We start from the raw sequence: 23,243 nt of genomic DNA, 5'->3' as shown, positions 1-23,243 counted from the left end.
GAGAAAATCGTCCTCAGTACAGTCCGAGGATATCAGTTCTTATATAATCCCTACAAGTTTGATTACATAGTTAGTTCTTGATTGCTACAGTGTTTCTTTTGTTATTTTCCGATCCCCTATCCATGGAGGATCTCTTACATTATATAGTTCCCTTTGGACGATCTTGATCCTACACTTGTTGATCATTTGAGCCACTACTTGAGTGTTTGTCCCATCAGACACCTTCTCTGGCCTTCTGTGAGTTGTGGTAGCTAAGGCAGCACTGTTCAAGGGTCTTCTCCACATAAATGCGGCCAAAAAGTTAGCTGCAGGGCATTCAATGCGGTGGTAGCAGCTTTTCCTTAAATATTTCCTAGCTCCCATTCTTCTAGTACGTTCATAATGCACGTCATTCTTAATGAAATTTTCTGGAAGGTCACTCTGAGTGGTAGAATATAGGTTTGATCTATGCTTCGTTTATCCGAGGAGACAATCACCCTCGGACCACCTTCCCCAACCTTTCCACTTGTATGTTACTTATGGGACTCTGAACTTAACACCCTTACTATTGTTTATTCGTCCTCGGCTAAAGCTTAAGGTTCAATATACAATTTTGGGCCCCTATCCCTACATAATCTAAATGTGAAAATTTTTCAAAATATAAATTCAATAATAAGTTATTGGATGATGTAATATTGCTTACACATCTTTCTCTCTCAAACATGTTTTTTTACGATTTCTTTTTTACGTGGGTTGGATTTAATCTTATTCGATAATAAAAAAAATTATCAATTCAGCTAACTCACTAAATAAAATAAAATCTAAATCAAGCCACATGGAGAGGACTGATGCTTCTTTATTTGTAATTTTATATCCCCAAACTAAAACATGCCCAAGCATTCCAGTTAGTTTGCTTACAAAGCATTATAGGAGTAATTTTCTACAACTAATTAATAGCAACTCCTACCACATAATTCAATACAACTGAGCTTTCCAGGATGCTTTCTGGAATTAATGTGACATAAGTTTTTTCACCTACAGTATAGAAGGTGGCACATACCTTTAGAAAAGCGTAAAGCTTGGTTATAAAGCATGGTTCTTTTTTGTTTTATTTTAAATGCTCTGCTTGTTTGGAAGTCTTAGAGACTTTGGAGTTTGGTCGCTGAAGAATACATTTTCCCTGGAGTGCGATGGTTCAACTTCAATATATGAGAGATGATCGAAAATGAAAAATGAAACTTCTACTGCTAAATGACAGAGATTATAATATGACGGTTAAGCATCAACAACCATGCCATATGGATTTTTCCAATCCATTCGAAAAACGAAAGCTGTGGTCAAGCCCAAGGCATGGAAGAACTTGGCAATGAGCCAATGATTCAACTTTGAAGATTCTTCAATGCATGGGCGATTGGATTATTTTTTTTTAATAAAAATATAATTGTACTTGTTGATGCTAGGGATCACAATGGATCGCTCATCCACACAGTTTTGGATCAGAGTGAGTAGAGTGACACCGGTGTTGTGCTAATATACTTTTTTTTTTTTATATGATACAAACTTATGGGCACTATTTTCAAACCCGGACCTGACCAGGAGGTCGGACTGGGAAAATCAGGAACCGGATTGAAATCCAGTTTTTTAAGCATAGAGAACTGGGCATATGTGGCAATTCCGTGAACCTCTAAAGTTAGGGTTGGACCGCACGGGTCATGCAAAACCGGTGGCAAGAACCGTGCGGTCCAACCCCTTAGCATTTTTTTTTTTTTTTTTTTTTTTATAAAAACAACTTAACACAATTTTATTCTACTTAATTAAATTATCCATCTCTTACAAGGAATAAAAAAAAAATTATAATTAAAATCCTTCAAAGATATTCAACTTTACTTCAAAAATTAATCATAAATTTTAATGTTTTCATGGTTATTATTTTATTTTATTAACTTTCTTATTTAATTATTAAATATATGCTTGAAAATCATTAAATTTCCCTCACATATATACATATATTAGTCAATTTTGCTAGTTTTATAAATTTAATATATATATATATATATATTTAAGTTTTAATTGATTATTAAATTAATTATGACATCATCACGGTTCGATCCCAATTCAAACACGGTTCAATCCTGGTTCAACCTTGGTTCGACTTCAAAAACCTTAAACCTTTCTCTTTTACAGTTTAATGAACGGTTCAGGTTTCAAAACCATGGTTATGGGTAGTGTTTATCTTTAAAAACCGACTTGTAAAGAGAGAATATCCAAAAATCATAACATGTGAGACACTACAATCATAACATTATATATGGGCATAGCATGACTACGATTCTCTCCATGCAAAATAAGGGCGTGAAAGTGGAATTGGATTTGTTTAGGGGGATTTGCTCCCATGATTGTTGTTTACGGGCTTAAGGGTGCTAGCACTCTCCCATTTATGTGAATCGCACTCTTTCTGATTTCCAAGGAACCACCCTTTAATACATCGTTTTCCTATAAATGGAAAATTTAGTTGGACAACCCTTGGATTATTGGATCGTCAAAAGGTAGAGAATCATTGCCCATTAGTATTTTTTTTTTTTTTAGTTTTAAATTGTAGACAAATAAATAAACTAACAAACAAAAAGGAAAAAGTTAGTCCAAACTCAAATTCACCACAAAACCATTTTTATTTGAGCTTTGAAAATTGATCGTTTCTATTCAATAATGGTCACATTATTTTATATTATATACACATTCTTTCATATCATATGTTAAGCGTAAACATTTGGATATTGTGTGAAATATTTCACATCAAAGAGTGTGAAACTATAATTTTTTTTCTTTTTTCTTTTCGTTAATAATTCCATTTCTTAAATAAAAAATTACGAATTCCATAAGTCAATAATGATATAAACACATCCATTTTCAACCATATTTCATAACTTGTTGATTTGGTCAATTAAAAATTGTGGATATATATAATTAGCAGTGGGCATAAATTGCCTAGAATTTACGTTGTGGAATTACATGTGAAATTGGGTGTATCTTTAATTTTTTTTTTTCTTCAAACAACCAATTTAGGTAAGACATTGAATTTTTTTTTTACTGAAAAATTAGCATTCTCCTTCACAAACTCTATTGGAACCTACCACACCCTAAAATAAAAATAAAAGGCATAGTCAGTAAAAAAAGTTGGTGACAATTTATACGTCACCATACTCTTTCTTAAGCAACCCCCCCCTCTCTCTCTCTCTCTCTCTCTCTCTCTCTCTCTCTCATACTTACATTTTCATTTTTGAATATTCTTCCTCTTACTTTACAAGAAAAAGAAAAAGAAAAAAAAAAAAAAGTGACAAGTACCTGTGAAAGAGATGTGGGACCTTAAGGGAATCCGTAATAAAAAAGGTACAAAACCCATCTCTTCTACACAATGACCAATCTGAACTCTACCAAACTTCCCCTTGTAAAATCTTGACTCAGCCTCTCTGCATTGCACTCATTCCATTCCAGCTAGCCCAGCCATCCAGCTATATTCCTTTCTCTCTTATTTTAAAATTCAATCAAAACCGTGTCCAATATTTTCAACCTTTATATAACCTCACTCGCACACACACCCAAACCCCTTAGATCTCTCACTATGCCTAAACCATTACTCTTTTCCTTTCTCTTCCTTTCACTTTCTCTTCTCTCCCATGCCACCATTCTCACTCTCTCTCAACAATTCAAAGAAGCTCCTCAATTCTATAACTCCCCAGATTGCCCCTCCATAACCGACACAAACACAAACAAGAACAACAACAACAACGTTATTTGCTATGATGGAGCAGTCCACGTGGCAATGACCCTAGACACCCAATACATCCGAGGTTCAATGGCTGCAATTCTCTCGGTTCTTCAACACTCTTCGTGTCCAGAAAACAACATCTTCCACTTTGTCACCACCGCCACCGCCAACGCGTCGCTCCTACGCGCCACCCTATCCACCTCCTTTCCTTACTTGAAGTTCCAAATCTACCCTTTTGACGACACCCACGTGTCGGGCCTCATCTCCACCTCTATTCGCTCAGCTTTGGACTGTCCATTAAACTACGCTCGGAGCTACTTGCCAAACATCTTGCCTTCGTGTGTACGACGAGTCGTTTACCTCGACTCCGACCTCGTACTCGTCGACGACATTGCGAAACTCGCCGCTACTCCGCTCGGTGGCGACGACACGGTCCTCGCTGCTCCTGAGTACTGCAATGCAAATTTCACTTCCTACTTCACTCTCACTTTTTGGTCCAACCCTTCTTTGTCACTCACTTTTGCGAACCGAAAGCCGTGCTATTTCAACACGGGTGTGATGGTTATCGATCTTGATCGATGGAGAGCTGGTGATTATACGAAAAAAATCGAGGAATGGATGGAGTTGCAGAAGAGGATGAGGATTTACCAGTTGGGTTCTCTTCCACCGTTTCTGCTTGTGTTTGCTGGGAAAATAGCTCCAGTTGATCATAAATGGAACCAACATGGACTTGGTGGCGATAATTTTCGTGGACTTTGTAGGGATTTGCATCCGGGTCCTGTGAGTCTTTTGCATTGGAGTGGAAAAGGTAAGCCTTGGGCTCGACTGGACGCTAATAGACCGTGCCCTTTGGATGCTCTTTGGGCTCCTTATGATCTCTTGCAGACTCCATTTGCTTTGGATTCTTAATCGACTAACAGAGTCGGGCACAGTATATAAAGCTCACACTTTTGCGGAGTTTGAAAGAGGTGATTGGTAGACAAGTTTACAGTGTGCGTGAGTGTGTTTTTTGGAGAACAAGTTAAGCTCTTTCTGGCGCTTCATAGTCGGAGGGGCAAGGAAAGAAAGGAAAAGGATTCGACTTGAAAGGAGGAGTTTGTTCTTGTATATTATACAGCTATCAAACGCATTGTTAGCTCAACAAAAAAAAAGAAGGAACACATGCGTTATAGTTTTAAATATTCTAATTGTCTAATAATAAGGATAAAAATCCTGAAGAGAAATGGGGTTCATGAATTTCCACTCAGGGATGTATGATATGTAAATTGTATCAAAGTCTGTAATCTGTATAGCAAAAGAGCTATTTTTTGCGAGCTGGTTTAATTCATGAATTATATCATGATGATATATACTTAATTTGTCTCTAAAATTATCAATAATGAAAGTGTTTTGTAGAAAATGTCATTATTTCACCTAACCTTCGATCTCTCCAATTCTTTTACTTAATTTGGATTTGGTGTTTGAATTTATAAGAGTTCCTTTTCTTCTTTTTCAATTGTTTTACCTGTATTAATTCTAATCCCCAGTTGATCTTTAGGTTGCTGTATCGATCAGTATACAGTAGTTGAAATGGAAGGTATTTATGAGACTAAAATTTGGAGAGTCTAATCCTTTGATAGTTATGAAAAGATTGAGTAGTGTTTACTGTTTAGTGACTAATCTGTCACATTCAACCCAGTCAGATATTATCATAGATTTGGATCTTTTTATTTGTTAAGCTGCTAAGTTCTAAAGATTAAGCTGCTAAGTTCAAAAGAGGCTTTGACATTGATAATAACTGTTTAGTGTATACGGTCCTGTCAACGTTACTCCTTTAATTTTTCAAATGAGAGAGCTTTTCTTTCTCTCTTGAATCTTCTACACTCAGTTTTCAATCCCTGTTTTTTCTCTCAACTAGGTAGTGTATGTTTTCAAGTGGATATGGCCTGGAAAGATGATTTTGCCAGCTACTTCGCTTGCTTCAGCAATTCGAATAAAGTGATGGCAGCCATTAATGGGTAGTCGTTAGAAATAAGTGATTGATAACATGGGAAGAAAATTTAATACTCTCTGCAATGATTTAAGTATTAGCTTAAACAAGATTCTCTCAACCGACTTTTGTAATTTTATTTTTTTCCTTTTATTTTTCACTAAAAAAAGATTTATTATATATAGAAAATAAATAAATAAATTATGATATTGTTATGCTTCTGAGCTGACCTTCCAATGAAATGTATTTTTTTAAAATTTTTTTTTGGTACCTTAGTTGTTGAAGAATCTAAATTTATGAAGAAAAGAACAGCCAAAAAACAAAAGTTGATGAGTAGGCAAATGAAATTAAAATTAATACTTCTTTTTTCCCCTTCTCTCTCAACTAGTATTTATTACCAGCTTCTTCCTTTTATCTTTCCCATACCATTAAATAATGTAGAATGCCAGCTGGGGTATATCTAAATCTGGATGACAATCATAACAGCACTACTTCTAGGCTTCTAGCTTGAGTCTTAATCGACCAATTTCCTAATCTTCCAAAATACAAAAGAGCAAAAAAAAACTAAAAAAAAATTCACAGTCATGGATGCCTGGTCAATTTTCTGCTGCAAGATTAATTGATTCTGTGTTTATTGAGAATATAATAATTTTTTTTATTATATATAAAAACAAAAGAGTTAATATTTTTTTTTTTTTTTTGAGAAAGAGTTAATATTATTATTGATCGTACGTTCTGGGCTTCTGGCTTCCTTCATTTTAATTTATTTGTCAACTAAAAGACCATTCCAATGCCAACCTGTAATATGATCCTCGTTTTAAAGCTTTTTCTCTTTTTTCCTTTTGTGCTTGATGCCTGATGGGACTTAGGGCCGTTTACGCATAAAAAGTTTTAAATTGACTCTAAATTTAACCATGCCAAATATGTCAAGAAAAGTCTAATATGTTGGACTGGTATTATTACCCAATTTACACGCGGTAATGTTATTGTTATTACGAATACAAATTCTTTATATCACTTTTTATGTTTTAATTTATGTTTTATTAATCATAATTTGTCAAAGTATTTGTTTAACTTTTTTTATATGAAAAAAAAAATAAAAAAATAATGATAAATTGTGATTGGTAGAACATAAAGTGGAACACAAAATGTGATACAGAAGATCTGTCTGTATTCTGTTATTACATATTATATATATATATATATAGAGAGAGAGAGAGAGAGAGAGAGAGATAAGTTCAAGTTACACATTTTCTACACCATTAGATTTAAGTAAATGTAACGGTCCGGTCAAAAAATTAAACTCACTGATTACTATCTCATTTATTATCCCTTATTTATGAATTTCCATATTTTTCTCCACTCCTAAAATGTGCTCACAGTCTCTCTCTTCTCTCCTGGGTTTTTATCTACCATGTAGAACAGAAATTTGTAAAAAACTAAGGACAGTGGCAAACAGTTGCAGGACATTATCCAACACTATCAAGCAATTCAGTGGAGATTATCGAGAAAAAAAATCAAGCAACTCTGTGGAAATATTTTTTCAACAGTTTGTGACCTTGATATATTATGGACCCAATACTATCAACTATCAAGGATATTATCCAATAAAATTATAGTAGTGATTGGGGGACAAATTTGGGACCTTTGGGTATGATCAACGTCAAAGATGCTCAATGCCAATCAACTGGGGAAATAATCCTCAGTTCCACCTTCACCAAATCACTATAATCACTACTATGATTTTATTTATTTCAATAAACACTAAAATTCAAAACTTAAAATGAAAATTTATCTGTATCTGCATAAAAAGAAAGTAAGATTGATTCATTTAAATGAAGATCTATCCAGATCTACCCATCTGCATGAAATTAAAAAAATTGGTATACATTTTTGCCGAAACAGGAGGTTTGGTTATGGTGGGGTGCTCTTTAGTAGAGATAAATATGATTTGCAAGGTATTGAAAATGGCTGTGTATCTTCTAATCAAGTGGAAAGTGGAAACCAATTAAATAAGGAAAAGTGGAAAGTGGAAACCAATTAAATAAAGAAATAGAGAAATAATGCTAATATTAATTAGGAAAAAAAAGGAAAGTAATAGTAACATTTAATGAAATTTTTTTAACCATTGGATTTTTTTAGAAATCTACCGTATAAAAAAAGTGATTAGTTAATTTCAAACATAAAATAATTAATTAAAAAATAATGATTTTAAAACTACTATTAATACTAATTGTACTAAAAGAGACTTACAAATTAAGGAATCCGAAACTTATTTATCTTTTTATAAAATTTAGTGTGTATGGGATGAAGCATACATTCGAAAAAATAATCAGATACTCAAAGAGGACTAAATACTCTTATTTGTCAAAAAAATTTATTTATTGTAATATTATTAAAATAAAATCAATTTTTTTTTTTTTTTGTTTTGAGAACCTACATTCATTATCATATCATCTAAGTTTATAAATAGTATAATCATAATGTTCTCATAAATACCTTACTATATATATATATATATACACACACAAGGTAGATCTCATTTATTTTCAAAGTTTAAATATATAAAGTTAAAAAAAGTGTCGGTAGGGATAGCGAAAGAGAGCAAAGAAGTTCACCAAGAGGCCCAACCCAAGACATTGATAGCTTGATCTTATGAAGGACTTGGATGTGTGACGCGTGGCAGTGATTTAATGTGTAACAATTTTTGTACCGCGTAGGATCCTGATCAGACTTTGAATAAAAGGATCAGACTTTGAATAAAAGTACGTACTATGTTGATGGGCCCCATAACCCTTTTAAGTCCCAGTTCCCAAATTTTGTTGGAAATCTCGGAATCCGCGGTTGGCACACGTTATATCAGATCTGTCACTCAGCTTATCAATGTGCAATACAAACTATTCATATGGGAAACACTAGAGGAGTGCATGGGTCGGGTTGGGTAGGGTTGAGGAGATTTTTTGACCCAATCCATCATGGTGGGTCAAAAAAAAACCCAACCCATCACATAAGTCTAACCCAACTCACATGGGTCGGGTTGAACCCATGAGTTTGAAAATTTTTTTTTATTATTAAATTGAGTAGAAAAAAAAAATTAAAATATTAAAAAAACCTAAAAATTAGTATCAATATAACTCCTTAAAGGCAAACAACATTAATGACTAAACAACAATAGTAATTTATTAGGATTTGTGTGAACTAATTGGCTTTTATATATGATAGGAAGAACTGGCTATTTAAAAAAATTTATTAATTATATAATATATTATATATATATATATATATATATCTTAAATTAGTATTAGTAGGAGAAACTAAGGAAATGCTGCTCTATAACTGTTTTTTTAATTATTAAATATATAATATATATTTTAATATATATATATATATATAAAAGTGTCCTACAATTGATTTAAAAAAAATTATTAAATATAAAAATATATTTTAAATATATATTAAATATGGGTAGGTCGGGTTGGGTTTGGCGGGTTTGTAATTTTATGACCTAAACCCAACCCAACCTGCCATAATTTTTTTTTTGTAACCCAACCCAACCCACCAAGCCTTAAAAACCGACCTAACCCGGCGGGTCGGGTTGGGTTGGGTCGGGTTTGGCGGGTCGGTGGGTTTTCTGCACACCCCTAGGAAACACAAATTTTATTTTATGGGAATAATTTTTTTTTTGAGAGAGTTTCAACCTATAACATTCGCTCCTGATGATAGCTCTTTATTATCAAACCAAGACATCAATCAATTTTTGGTCTAGGCAGGGATTAAATTTCAGATCTCTTATACAACCGTTAGAGATTTTACCAGTTGAACTAATTGGAACCCACTGGAAACAATTTTTTTTGCAAGAAGAAATAAAGAATAAGAATTTATATGTATGTGATAATGTTTGTGATTTTAATTTTTAACCACACCTCTTCTTTCTCCACTAGTTATCTTTTCTTAAAAAAAAAAATACAAATATACAGAAGTACTTAAATAACTTAGTCCCAAACCAAAGTCACAGTAAACAAAATGGAAAATAGATTGATTGATTAAAAATCAGAGTCTCAGTTATAATGAATTAACAAAATGGAATTCAGAGTCTCAAATTCAATTGTAAATAAATTTTGAGTTGGTTATGAATGGTTGGATTTGATTCAAGAAAATATTTGTTTATGCTTGTTTGTTAAACAAATGAGCCAAATTTAAGACTAATTTTATGCTTGATTATTAAATGAGTTAATATTAGACATAATAATGTGTTCGTAAACAAGATTATGAGTATGTGACTCAATTTATATATAATACTGTATGTTTTTATGTATACTCGTATAAAATATATGCTTTTGTAAACTTGAGATTGAATTGTGTAACTTTCTAAATAAATTCATAAGATATCAAATTGTTATTTATACTTTATTGACAATATAACCAAACTTAAACATAATCAAGTTTATTGATAAGTTCGAGTTCCTCTCATATTCAAAATAAAATTAAATGTATAATTTGAACTTTTAATAAGAAAGCCTACTATGACCGATGAACCAATAAAAATTGTGAGAAGTCTATGTAAAATTATTCCAGTAATAACTTACTATCTTAATAACTAGTGAAAAAAGTTTGTGAAATAGTCATGTTCTTAGTATTGATCATTTCATAAGTTGGTCGACTATTTCCCAAACCAAGAATAAAATAAGAAAATACAAATAAATACAAATAATGCATAAGCTATTCCACCCAGTTGTACATTTATATAATGTTTGATATTTCTATTTTAAAATTTTTAATGGGATTGCATCTGCTGCCCAATCTTTTTTCTTTTCTTTTTTTTTTTTTTCTTTTTTTAAAAAAAAAAAAATCTATAAATAATAAAGAATTAAACGATTGAGCATGCTTCAAGTCAATTTCAGCTGAAAATCTATGACATCCGAGCGTAGATGGCAAATTTTATAACTTTTTTGTGTTTATGTGCTCGAGATTCTCATTTCCAAAAAAAAGTATTTTGTACTATATTATACTACGTTATAATGGTATCAAAATTCAATAAATGAGAGATGTGTATAAAAATAATTACCCACTAATACGTATCTTTCATTTGTTAATAGGGTAGTTATTTTTTACTGACATATTTCATACTTAATAAATTTTGATACTGTTGACATGATATCATTTGATATTAAATATTTTCTTGCACGGTTGAGGTATAGACCTCAACCGGTAAAAAGAATAAACTTACCAGCTACAACAATGTAATAGAGGGTAAATTTTTTTTTTTAAGCCTAATAGAGGGTAATTAGTTGAATTAAGAGCAGAAGAAAGTGAAGACAGAAATTAAAAAAAGAAAAAGAAAAAAAGATTAGACAGAAAGTTACTTTTTTTTCAAAGATTTTCCAATTGACTTCCTATTAACTCTATAAGAATATTCTTACGTAATCAAAGATTAATAAAGCAACATCATGAATCATGCATGTCTTCAGTTTGTCAAAAGAGGGGACAAAGGTTAAAATAAACTAATAAATAAATCGAAGAAACGCGTTTGAATTAAAAGTAAAATTTCTCTTCTTAACTTTATATATGCATGAGCATGATAGCGTAAACTTGCAGCTGTACATTATACTATAAATTGTAAATCACATTATACTGCATGTTCTTATATATCGTAGTATTTAATTCAATGCATGAATTTATGGTAAATATTGTTTGGCTTTTGTAAACGCGTGTATTATGAATCTGTTAAAAGAAGAATTTAATGGATTTCACTCCATTGAAAAGTAACAAAAACAAATAAATAAATATTTTTTTTAAATATTACTTTTATTTTTTTATTCAATATGAATTTTAAGAAATTTCTAAAAGTTCCAATACATGCCAAATTTGGTTTAGTTCTCCCATTTCTTTTTGTAGTTCAGCTATATATATATATATATATATATATATATTTTACTCAGTTCATATTTGATGAAGTTTAATGCCAAAATTAACTCGAAACAAAAACACTCTCTTAATTCGTACTTTAATTTTCTATCCAAAGTGATCACATTGTTGTTTAGTTGGGCTTTGATGCTTTCCAAATTATTCTTCTCTGTAGTGTGTTCATAAGCATTTTGTTTGTAACATCACGTTGTATCAATATGTTTCATAGTTAATTTTGCACTAGAAGGAAGATTTTTCTTAAATATAGAAGAAGAAGAAGAAGAAGAAGAAGATGTGGTACACATTTATTAGGAGAAACACTTTTGAAATGGCAAAGTTTGCTTTCAAAGACGTATGAACTGGCGAGATAAGTATATTTAATTTGGTATTACGACATTTTAGATTCTTTGCAATGCCGTGTAATTTATATTATAATAATAAAACATCTTAATTATTTGAAAACAAGAAAAGAATGATATTGTTGCCGCATGACAACTACAGATGCTCTTTTCCTTTTCTTTATGCAGATTCTGTTTAGGCTGTATCTATCTATCAGAAACTACAATATTTGTTGTTATAGTTAGACTATTAAAAAAATCTTATAAAGAAACAAGAAAGAGAAAAAAAAAGACAGCAATTTGATTTGCTTCTGCTACCTTACGTCTTGAGTAGGGAGTAGGTCATTTTGAAAAGGAGAAAACAATACTAAAATGACTATTATTTACAAATCATGTGACAATGAACATAATTGATGAATTTTAAAAATATAATAGTTGAATGTTAAAATTATTATTATTATTATTATTTATTTTTTTATTTTTTTGTGATTAGTAACACATCAGTTTGTAAATGTTAAATAGTACATAAAATTTATAACATTTTTAGCAACACATAAAAACAAAAAAAGGGCTCTACATTAGTTTGATTAGAGTGTTTTGAAAATCAGTGGACTTTGCAAGCATACAGTCACTATGGATTTTGTTATATCAACATTTAAAACACAAAGCAAAAAGATAATTAAATGGAGATTTCAATTCACTCCTAATCATTTATGTCTTGTTTAAGGAATGTAAAGAAAAAGAAGAAGAAAGAAGCAAATTATGACATTAATTATATACATGACGATTTTATCTTGACCAAAGCAAAGCAATAAGTACTTCACCTCCTAAGTCCTACAACACCCATCTGTGCTATTCTTGGAAGTCATCATAGGCTAAATTTGAAAGGTACATTACTCCTTACCCTACTCTTTCACGAGTAGTTGCCTGAATCTTAAAGTAGCTCTCCGGTTGGATGAGGCATAGTTTTCTGCCCATCAATTTTGGAGGTTCCTGAAATTCTAAGCTCCCTTGGGTTTTAGATAAGCGAGAGCTTTCACTCCGTATTTTCCTTTGAGAGATCAAACCTTATACTCCCAGTCATTACATATGTCATATCAATGGTTCTCAGATTTTAGGATTTTATGTCACACTTGGATTGCTTTCCTACCGAGAAAGATAAAAAAAAAAAAAAAAAAAACTACATTTTTCAGCTATAATTTAGACTGTTTAGTCATGTATTTTATTTAAAAAAATAATCCAAAAAACTTAATTAAAACTTGATGCCTCTTCCTTCTAAAGGGTTGACTCGGTTGAGAATGATCTACTGTCACTGATTTACATTTTTTTTTTTTTTTTTTAATGGGAACTGATCTACATTTATTATTCCATAAACAATAACATTAATTAGTATATAAGTTAATAAATAGCATAATGATGTTTCCTATACACTAATATTTTTAAGTAGAATGAACATAAATTATTTTTGAAGAAAAATAAAGAAATTTCCTGTAAGATCAATTTCTTAAAAAATGGAAGCGTGCAAGCAAATTAAGGACCACCATAATTTAAATATTAATCATATTTGAAACGTTTCACTGTTCACTCTATCAGTCTCTCCTCTTCTTCTTCTTCTTCTTTTTTTATTTTATTATTATTATTATTTTTTAACTATAAGATGAAAAATCAATTCAACTGACTGTGTGTCAACATATAATTTAAACATGGTTGTGAGAGGAAACCCCTACCAACCAAAACAGACCAAAAAAATAGAGCAGAAGTGCAAGACTCTCTCTCTCTCTCTCTCTCTCTCGTTTCATATATAATTATACATAACTATATGCCTCCACGTGTTGCAGCTTGTTTGTTTTTTTTTTAGCACTGCTTCTCTTTCAAAGGGCTGTTAAATGCGTATACGTGTATCCTAGCGTGCTTATCGTTCATTCCACACAAAGATCAAATGCTGTATTTCACAGGGTTAGCCAGTACCACATATACATTGCTTTCTTTGAATCAGCATTTGCTAAAACCCCACGTTTTTCAAGGAGCCCCAAAAGATACGATGTTTGCTCTGTTTAGCTAGGTTTTAGTTGTGTCGGTTGGGTTGAAAACAAGCTGTCGAGTGTCGAGAACATGTAGCACGGAAAAATTATGTTGTATAGTCAATTTTCATTACCTACAAATTGAATAGGTAAAAACTTAAACTTAGGACATAACAGTGGGTTCAGTACAAGGACAGGGTGATTTGCTTTAGTTATGCCATAGTTGATGGTACTTCGAACCTCGAATCAACTAACTACATTCACATTGAAGTAAAACTGGACCAACAAGAGAATGATAAATTTCATGGACATTCCCGGCAAACACTTCATCAACATCAATACTTATCTACCTTCTTTTTTTTCTCTCCCACTTTCAACATGTCATATTCTGATTGAATTACTATCTATGCTAATGAATTGAATAATTAACAAAATTAACCAAATGGATTAGAATTACCTTGTACCATGTTTAGCTTTGCATGTTATGAGACGGGTAATTATACCCAAATTAATTGGACCATGTGCTATAGTTTAGCACTCAACTAGAGTACTAGACTATGGGTACTCTCAACATGTCATATTCTGACGGATGGATACATTGTCATTGTGATGTATATGTTTGGCATAGGCAAATTATACACAAGAAAATTACTAATTGGACCGTGCTAGTACCCATATCTTATGAATGCGGTCATTCTATGAAAAAGTACAAAACTTTTGCGCTACATTATAGGCCTACAATTTTTATCACAACTCTTGTGTTTATCACTACTCTAGTGTGGTCAATCATGAGTGGTGGAAAAAAAAAAAGTGATAGATACATATGAAACGTGATTGTCCACCATTCACATTTAACTACTTCAACAAGTTATGGTAAAAATTGACAAATGGTGTAATCCTAAAAATACTATTATTCATATTGCACATGTTACTCGTGTGGCTTGGTTATGACTTGAACTCTCTAAAACTCATTATGAACCGTTTATAATCAGTGAACAAATTGGAAGATTCAAAAACCTTTTCTTTAATGTTTAAAAAACACTAACAAAAAATGAAACATTTAGAAGTCAGCAAGAAACTACATCCAAAGAAAAACAAAAAGTTTCAACATTGTATTTGTCACAATGGTAACTCAATTATGTGTTGTCCACCAATTTTGAAGAGAAAAAGAAAACAGAGTCAGCTAGATGAAGCCCGCACCTTTAAGGGTAACCATAACAAAATACCAAATTCCAAAAACATTAAATGAAAGTCTGCATGTTTCAAGATCAACTAGATGTTTCAGAAATATGCAGGAAAAAAGTACCACCCCCCCCCCCCCCCCCCCCACAAACAAAAAAAAGTATATTAAACTATTTTGACAACAAAGCTTGCATTAAACTAGATTAAAAGCAATACGGCTTGGTAAAGTTTCAAAAGATAAATCAAAAGCATCATTATAGATACTGAATTATCAAGAAAAGATATATTGCAATTTGCTACATTCTCTTTCTTATGTACATTCTAGTAAGAGTTTATTTATAAATGAGTGAGGAAACTCAAGTGTCAAAATTGGAGACTAAGAAATCTAATTATCAACTGATAAACAAGGCAGAACAGGGAGGATGTCTCAATAGACATTGAGGTTGACAATTTTAATTCTTCGCTGATTGAAAAAACTTATGGCATTCAATCACTTGTTGATCAATGCCCAGTTGGTCATAATCAGTGTAGTCAGCCTTATAAAACATAAGGTATGCGCTGGCAAGTCTTCAGCCTTTTTTCTTATAAAAAAAAAAAAAGTCTTCAGCCATTTCAAAATCACAAGAAGCCAGCATATGTCAGATATGGATCTTCAATAAAAGTGAAAATTAGCCTTGCTGAGAATCTCAAGATGTTTACCTGATTTTTTTATGTAAGTAAAGATGGTTACCTGAATTGTCAGGCGAAAATATACAAGTCTTCAATCAGTCATGGAAAGCTTCAAAACCTTTTTCTGGAAATGTAGTTGAATCAGTGCATATCTCAATCAACGTAGCTGAACCAATCCTATAGGATGTACAAAAAGAATGTCATCAAATGTCTAGCTCAGACACCATGGTTGGACAATAAGAACCATAATTCTTTGCAACATCTTTCCACTAGCTATGAAGATAGACAAGGTGCAATAAAGATGTACCTGAAGATTCACTACTAGCATTAAAGGGATATCTCTAGCTGAATTTTTATGAGAAAGTTCCACAAAACGAGCGATATGATTAATTTTCCTCTGAGATAAAAAGATGCAAAGAGGACAATACGTAGCACAGTTTGAACCAAAATCTTTCTTTTTATCCCTGCCAAGTAAATATGGATAAGTGCAACATGCAGATGGCGATGAAGCACAAACAACTCAAAGAAAAAACATCTACAGTGCACACCATCACATGACTGCATGCGATAATTAACACTCATACATAAAATAGAGAAAACGCAACCTTACTAAAAGTACTATGTTCTCACCCATTATAGTTTCTGATCAATTCTCAAATCCTCACAATAAAACATTGAAACCCTACTCAAATTCTCAAACCCTACAACAGTCAAATCCACATCCATAATACCCAAAAATTGTTTCTGCTTTCTAGCTTTGAAAAGTTTTCTAAACTATCACAAACCCAATTCGCAAATCCTCAAAATAATCAAAGCCATACCCTATAAAGTCAAAATGCTAAACTATATACTACTTCCCAAAGAAAACCCAATTCTTTATATATAAAGAAAACAAAAGAGTAAGAGTTCAAAATGATTGGTAATTACGGGGAGGACTCCCTTGGGGGTGGCCCCAAGATGTTGGCTAGGGCTTAGGAGTTTCAAACCCAGACTAAATTCTTCAATAACAAAAATCAAAACCCAAAACCTAATTTTTCAAGGAAAATGCTAATGAGTGCCCTTAGGACACTGGTTAATAATCCATATAAAGAAAGTTTTTATGGAAAATGAAAAAAAAAGTAATTAATATTTTGACAGCTTTTTTTATTTCCCATAAAAGTGGTATTAAAACTTTCCTAAAGTGGATTATTAATGAGTGTCCTAAGGGCGCTCGTTAGCAAAACCCATTTTTCAAATCTACTACTTTTACGTTCCTAGATTTAAACCCCTCTTATGGTTTCAGTTCTGAAAATAGCCTAAAAATTTTGACCCAAAAAATCTCAGCAGTCAATGAAACAAATCCTAGTTTTTTTAACAGATTGTATTAAAACTAAATTTGTGTGAATTTTATTGAGACAATACAACCTTGACTAAATAGACAGAAGAAGAAGAAGAAGAAGAATAGATTAAGAGGAAAAAAAGCTGAACGTTTGAGATGAGTTGAGAGAGTGAGAGGTCTGGGTGGCCGGGTGCAAGAGGACTCCATTATTACTGTTGACTGAGTGGAAATTTGATCATGTTAGATGTAGGATAATATTATCATTTTGAGAGTTTAATTAAGGGTAAAAATGAAAATCCCCAAAAAGTGTCCTAAATTTGGAATCTCTCCCTCTCCAAATCCCCCTAATTTCAGGGAATTGAAAAAAAAAAGGGGTGGGGGGGAACTCAAAGGGTTTGATACACCTTCAAACCCACTCAGATCCATTTCCTCTCCCCTAAAAAAAAAAAAAAAATCCAAACATGAGAAAGTATAGAGCCACACGGCCCACAGGCCCCACACCCCCTTCCCCTCTACCCCCTTTCCTCTACCACCATCCAAACACACTGTTATATAAAGGCATTATGACCATAATAGTGGAATTTCTCACTTTGAGAGATGAAGCAGGTATATGGAATGGAAGTCTAACAAGGTATTGATCTTGATGAATTATGGTTCAGAAAGCATGCCAGTTAATCATAGAACATCCAATATTGAGTTCAGAGAAAAGTTTCAGTTGATAAACAGGAACAAAAATCCTTCAATTTTAATCCTTATACTAAGATAATAATTTCCTTAGTGTTCTTTTTACTCAATTAAATTTATACTGGTAAAACCCATCCAAAGGGAAAAAGGTTGAAAGCAGGGAGTCGAGGTGTTTGTAGAAAGTAAACTGGTATGCTTAATTTTTAGAAATACACTTCACTAAGAAACTCATTTAAGCACTTAAAACAAATTCATAGAAAATGCAACAAACATGAGTAGTGTTGAGAATACATCTCCCTTGGAGGATCTCTTGCACATATTAGATGTACTTCGATCCCTTCCTTTCCTTTTTTTTGACTGATTATCTACATTTGTTAAATTTGACATCCTTTGAGATCTGTTTCCCAAAAATAGTACTTCTTGGCTCAGTCTATCCCCAAAAGACAAGCTATTGAGGTTATTAGTTGGACAACGATCAGGCAACATTTCTATTGCAAGCATGATCAAGTGGATGACCATCGAGCAAAAGTTCTATTGCAAGCTTGAAAAGGTGGTGAACATGCAAACAAGCGTTCAGGCCCCAATCTTGGCCTATAAGATGAGTCAAGTAATAATGACATATTGAGAGGGCTTCTCAAAGCACAAAACAATAACCTGGAATAAGTGTGTAACATGGACAAAGGAGGACAATTAGAAAAAACGAAAACTTATTCGGATATTTTACTAGAAATTCATTCCCCAAGAACATTAAAGAAAAATCGAACAATCAGAATGTGTATAGGTTTCAAACTTACCATATCTAACTAGGTTCCAAAATATGGATCTTACATTATGTAGTTTGATTGAATAATACAAACCTATATATATCTCTATATTCCCATGACAAGTTTCTAAGTACACTTCCATAAGAATTCAGATGCATGACGAAAATATTTAGCCTTCAAAAGTTCAAACCATATACAACATTTGCATGGGTCAGATAGTTGCACAACAATTTAAGAGTACCTGATGGAGAAAAAAAGCAACTCCAGCTTCATTTTGGACAAGATCTTCAGTAAGGAGCTGCACATATAATACATCCCATTTTCTGTAGATTCCCTGGGTTCCATGTACCGCCACCTTATGATGTTTAAGACATTAGCATATGTTGTGCTCTTTTTCACTACAAAGAAACCATTTATGCCAACTAAGAGCTATTGAGCAGGAAAATTGCTAGACAATCTAAACAACATAGAGGACCAGCATGTTAGTCTGCGATACCTTTGCACTAGAGACAGAATTCGAGAATTAGATAATAGGAATTTCTCCTAGAAATAATTGGTTTGGATTTTGACCCATCAGCAATTTGTCTGCAATAATAATGATCACCTTGGTTCCAAATAGAGGACCTCCAGGGAACTACTTCATGAAAAAATTCAAGCAGTTAACTGCGCAACTTCTGGAATGAAGAAGTGACATGTAGTTTGATGACAAAGAAACTACAGAGGAACATATGCTTTGGGATGATTCTGACTAAATGTGTCCTGCACCAATGAAACCACCTTTACTAGCACAATCTTGCAACAAAGAAGGAAACAGATCACCATTTGCAAAGAAAATTACCTGGGTTTCTAAGAGACTAGAACATATCCCTCCTTAATATAGAGGTTACAACCTACAACTCCACAATTTGCATGTTAATGCATAAGGATGCACTTGTGAGCACAATGCCATAGCAAACTCAAAATCATTTCAATGATAGAACGTTCCTCACAAAAAGTTCTTTAGTTCACAGAGTGCATCAACTCACAGCTTCAGACATGTAGTAATTATCAGGCATTCCTTCAGCATCTGAGCAATTGTCTAAAATCACTGGCTCAGGAGGAACAATACCAGAAGAGGGACATCTCATCTGAATCATATTATGAAGCTTGGAGAATTTCTTCATGTCTGTGTGCACGCCAGCCTTGATCATTTGATCCAAAAGCTTTGTAGATTCTTCCATATCTCCCAGCTTGCACAAACCATTGATCAACGCAGAGTAGGTAATAATAGATAAAGCAACCCCTTCTTCCATTCTATCTTTCAATTTAAGGGCTTCACTAGTATTACCAATTTTACAGTACTGATCAATCAAAATATTATAGGTAACTACATTAGGAGTTAACCCCTTACAGTGAAGTTTATAGAAAAGCCTCAGTGCTCGATCCATATTTCCGGACTCACACAAGCAATTAATAAGAGCATGTAGTAATGTTTGGAACAATACCCTGCTTCAGCATCTCATCCCGTAAGTTGAAAGCTTCATTCACATTGCCCATGGCTGAACAGCCATGAATTAGGGTACAATAAGTAAAATTATCAGGACCAAAGCCTCTAAGCAACAGTTCTGACGATAATCTTCTTGCATCATCTACCTTCCCAGACTTGCATAGCCCAAAAATAGCTATATTGTTCACAATTTTGTTGGGTAGAGAAATTTTTTTTGCACTTTCTTCAAATGAATTAGCAAATTTCAATATGTTTAGATGTCTAACGTCATCCTTGAGAAACTTATTAAAAAATCTTTCTTGTGAAACAATATTAAAATCCACCATCTTCTGCAAAAGCAAATTTGCTTCATCAATCCTACAAAGCCTATACAGGCTGCTCACAATTTTGCTGCAAATGATTACATTGGGCGCAAAATCCTTTTCAATCATCTCAAAATATGCACTAAAGGCTTTATCCAGCATCCCTTCATTGCACCAACCAGTCATAAAGCTGCCATAAGTAACAACATTTGGGGATAATACTTTAGTCTGCATCTCAGCAAGAAGATCCATCGCTTTACTTAATTTCCTACACTTAAAAACACCACAAATAAGAGAATTATACATTTCAATGGAAGAAACAATAGCTTCTCTTTCCATTGTCTCTTTAAGTTTTAAAGCTTCTTCAACTTTTCCAACTTTACAATATCCATCAACCAGGGTTCGATATGTAATTCCATCAGGTGAACATCCTAGCTCTTTCATCCTGTCAAAAATCTCCTCTGCTTCAACTAATTTCCCCAATTTACATAATCCATTTAGCATTGTATTGTAAGCAACCCTGCTCTTAGTAAATCCCCGTGCTAAAATATCTTTCCACACCACAAAAGCCCTGTCAAAATCCCCCATCTTGAACAGCCCATCAAGAAGAGTACAATAGCCAATGTCATTTGGATCCACCCCTCTATTCAGCATTAAATGCCAAAGCCGTAGAGCATCAACAAAGGCACCTGCATGACATAGACCCTTGAGAAGAGTATTGTAAGTTACAACAGTTGGTTCAACTCCTTCATATAGCATCTTGTCACAAAACTTGAAAGCCTTGCTTATATGACCTTCCCTTCAGTGCCCATCCAAGAGAGTATTATAACTAAAAGAATCTGGCTTTAAATTCCACTCCACCATATGCATTAAAACTCCCTCTGCTTCATGAACCTGACCAAGCTTACAATACCCATTTATTAACGAGTTACAAATGAATATATTGATCTTCAAGCCTATCTCCAACATCTCATTCCGAACCCTAATGGCATCATCCATTTTGCCAATACCCATCTACCAACACTCCATAAGCACGCTCATCCACAACGACCAACCCTTCCTTCTCCTCCTCCTCCTCCTTCATTTCCCAAAACATCTTGCTTCCTCCATCTTACCTTGCTTGCAATAACCCTTAATCAACATTGTATAAGTCACAACATTCCTCGAAATCCCCTTTTCAGACATCAACCTCAACACCCTTTTCCACTCCTTCCACATCCCCAACACCAACATACCCATCAATCAAACAATTGTACGTCACTACATTTGTCTCAAAACCCAAACTCTCCATTTCTTTCAAAAACTCCAAAGCTCTACTCACTCTCCCCTCCTTACAATAAGCATTCACCATTATCGTGCAAAGTAAAAACATCTTGCACAATCCCCATCCTAATCATCTGATCATAAACCAACACAGCAGTGTGGCATTCGCCTTTTCTAACCAAACTACTCAACAAACAATTACAAGACCGCAAACTCAGCACGCAACCATACTTAGGCATATTATCAAACACATGTAGTGCATTCTTTATCATACCTTTCTCAGCATAAATTTTCAAAACCATATCGAAAACAACCGGCGAAAAACGTGAATTCCCTATAAACCCTAACGAGCTCGTCCCAAACAAAAAGCGCAGTGTAGTTATTCTTACAAAAACCAACCAATTCATTCAAATACGACCTCGTTTCATCGTACATTCGAGCTCTAGACAAAATGTGAACAATCTTACAATAAGACTTAACGTTGAGTCTGAACGTTTTTTGCTTAGAGGCCAATTCGAAAAACCCTAAACAAGCGCTAGGGTTTAAACGGAGTTTTCGGAGAACGGAGTCGACGAGTCCGTCGGAGAAGTCGAAGGAGAGGTTGGATAGGGCGTCGTGTCGTTGGAGCACGAGGAGGCGGGAGATCCGATCGGTTCATTCGGGTCGGGTTAGCTTGGATTCGCTCCGGTGAAGGGGACGGGACACGTGGAGGAATCTGATTGGGTGGAGAGGAGAGAGCAGGAGAGGAGTGGAGTACCTGAGCATTGGAGGAGGAGGAGAATGATCCGATGATGTGGGTCAGTGGGTTTTGGTTTGCAAAGAGAGTTGGAGCTGTGTCCGTACCATCATAATAGGCTTCGAAAATCACAACTCTTGGACTTAGACTTGGTTTGTGCTTTGCATTTTTAGGACTTCAGAGAAGAAGTGTTTGTGAGTGTGACTGAAAGTCTTTGTCTGAAACTGAGTCAGTGATGAGTCTGTAGCTGTGTTCGTTCCTTTTTGGGAATTTTTTTTGAATTTTTCTGTTGTTGGTTATTTTTGAGTATTGGACCTTTAGATAATTTTGGGCGTGGCCTGGGCCTCGATTTGGGCTTTGCATTTTTCATGCTACCCACCCATGTTTGGTGGGGGGTTTTGGACACAAACCAGCAGGCCAGCCACATCTAGGGATCGAGTCATCGAGATCTGATGCACCATGCAATACATTCTTCAAATCAAAAGTTAAAAAAGTAAACTTTTAATATCAACCATTAGAAGATTGAGGAAGTTAAAAAGGTAAGAGTTAAAAAAAAAATGCTTAAAATTTTGAAAAAGTGAAAATGATGTGAGAGAGATTGCATGGTGCAATAGCCCTTACACTAGATCTTGATCACATCATAGTAATCCCACATTAGCAATAAAGATTCAACCACTTTAATGTCCCACATGGTTATAGGTTACAATTTTAGGTTACTATTAGGTACATCCTTGAATCACCCTTTTATTCCATTTCATTCTAAATTTTAACCATTTAGTCCTTTTTAGTCAATTCCACTAAATACTTATTGGTTTGAAATTAAAAATACCATGTTTTGAAATTCAAAAAAAAAATTTGGTGC

The 23,243-nt window shown here is 33.5% G+C and overlaps 1 protein-coding gene and 1 pseudogene across 1 annotated transcript; one reads left to right on the top strand and one right to left on the bottom strand.

The window, feature by feature from the left end:
• The first annotated feature begins 3,391 nt into the window (after positions 1-3,391).
• Positions 3,392-5,162, top strand: LOC126712175 (probable galacturonosyltransferase-like 1). Its single transcript, XM_050411393.1, has one exon. It carries the CDS (start codon positions 3,599-3,601, stop codon positions 4,652-4,654), a length of 1,056 nt encoding a protein of 351 aa, XP_050267350.1. The 5' UTR covers positions 3,392-3,598; the 3' UTR covers positions 4,655-5,162.
• A 10,235-nt stretch (positions 5,163-15,397) lies between these two features.
• LOC126712174 (putative pentatricopeptide repeat-containing protein At1g19290) lies at positions 15,398-22,650 on the bottom strand (annotated as a pseudogene).
• Positions 22,651-23,243: the final 593 nt, after the last annotated feature.

This window comes from Quercus robur, chromosome 2 (genome assembly GCF_932294415.1).
Source record: "Quercus robur chromosome 2, dhQueRobu3.1, whole genome shotgun sequence".
NCBI lineage: Eukaryota > Viridiplantae > Streptophyta > Magnoliopsida > Fagales > Fagaceae > Quercus > Quercus robur.
The sequence above is the reverse complement of the archived record's forward strand: the minus strand, read 5'-3'. Positions and strand labels throughout refer to the sequence as shown.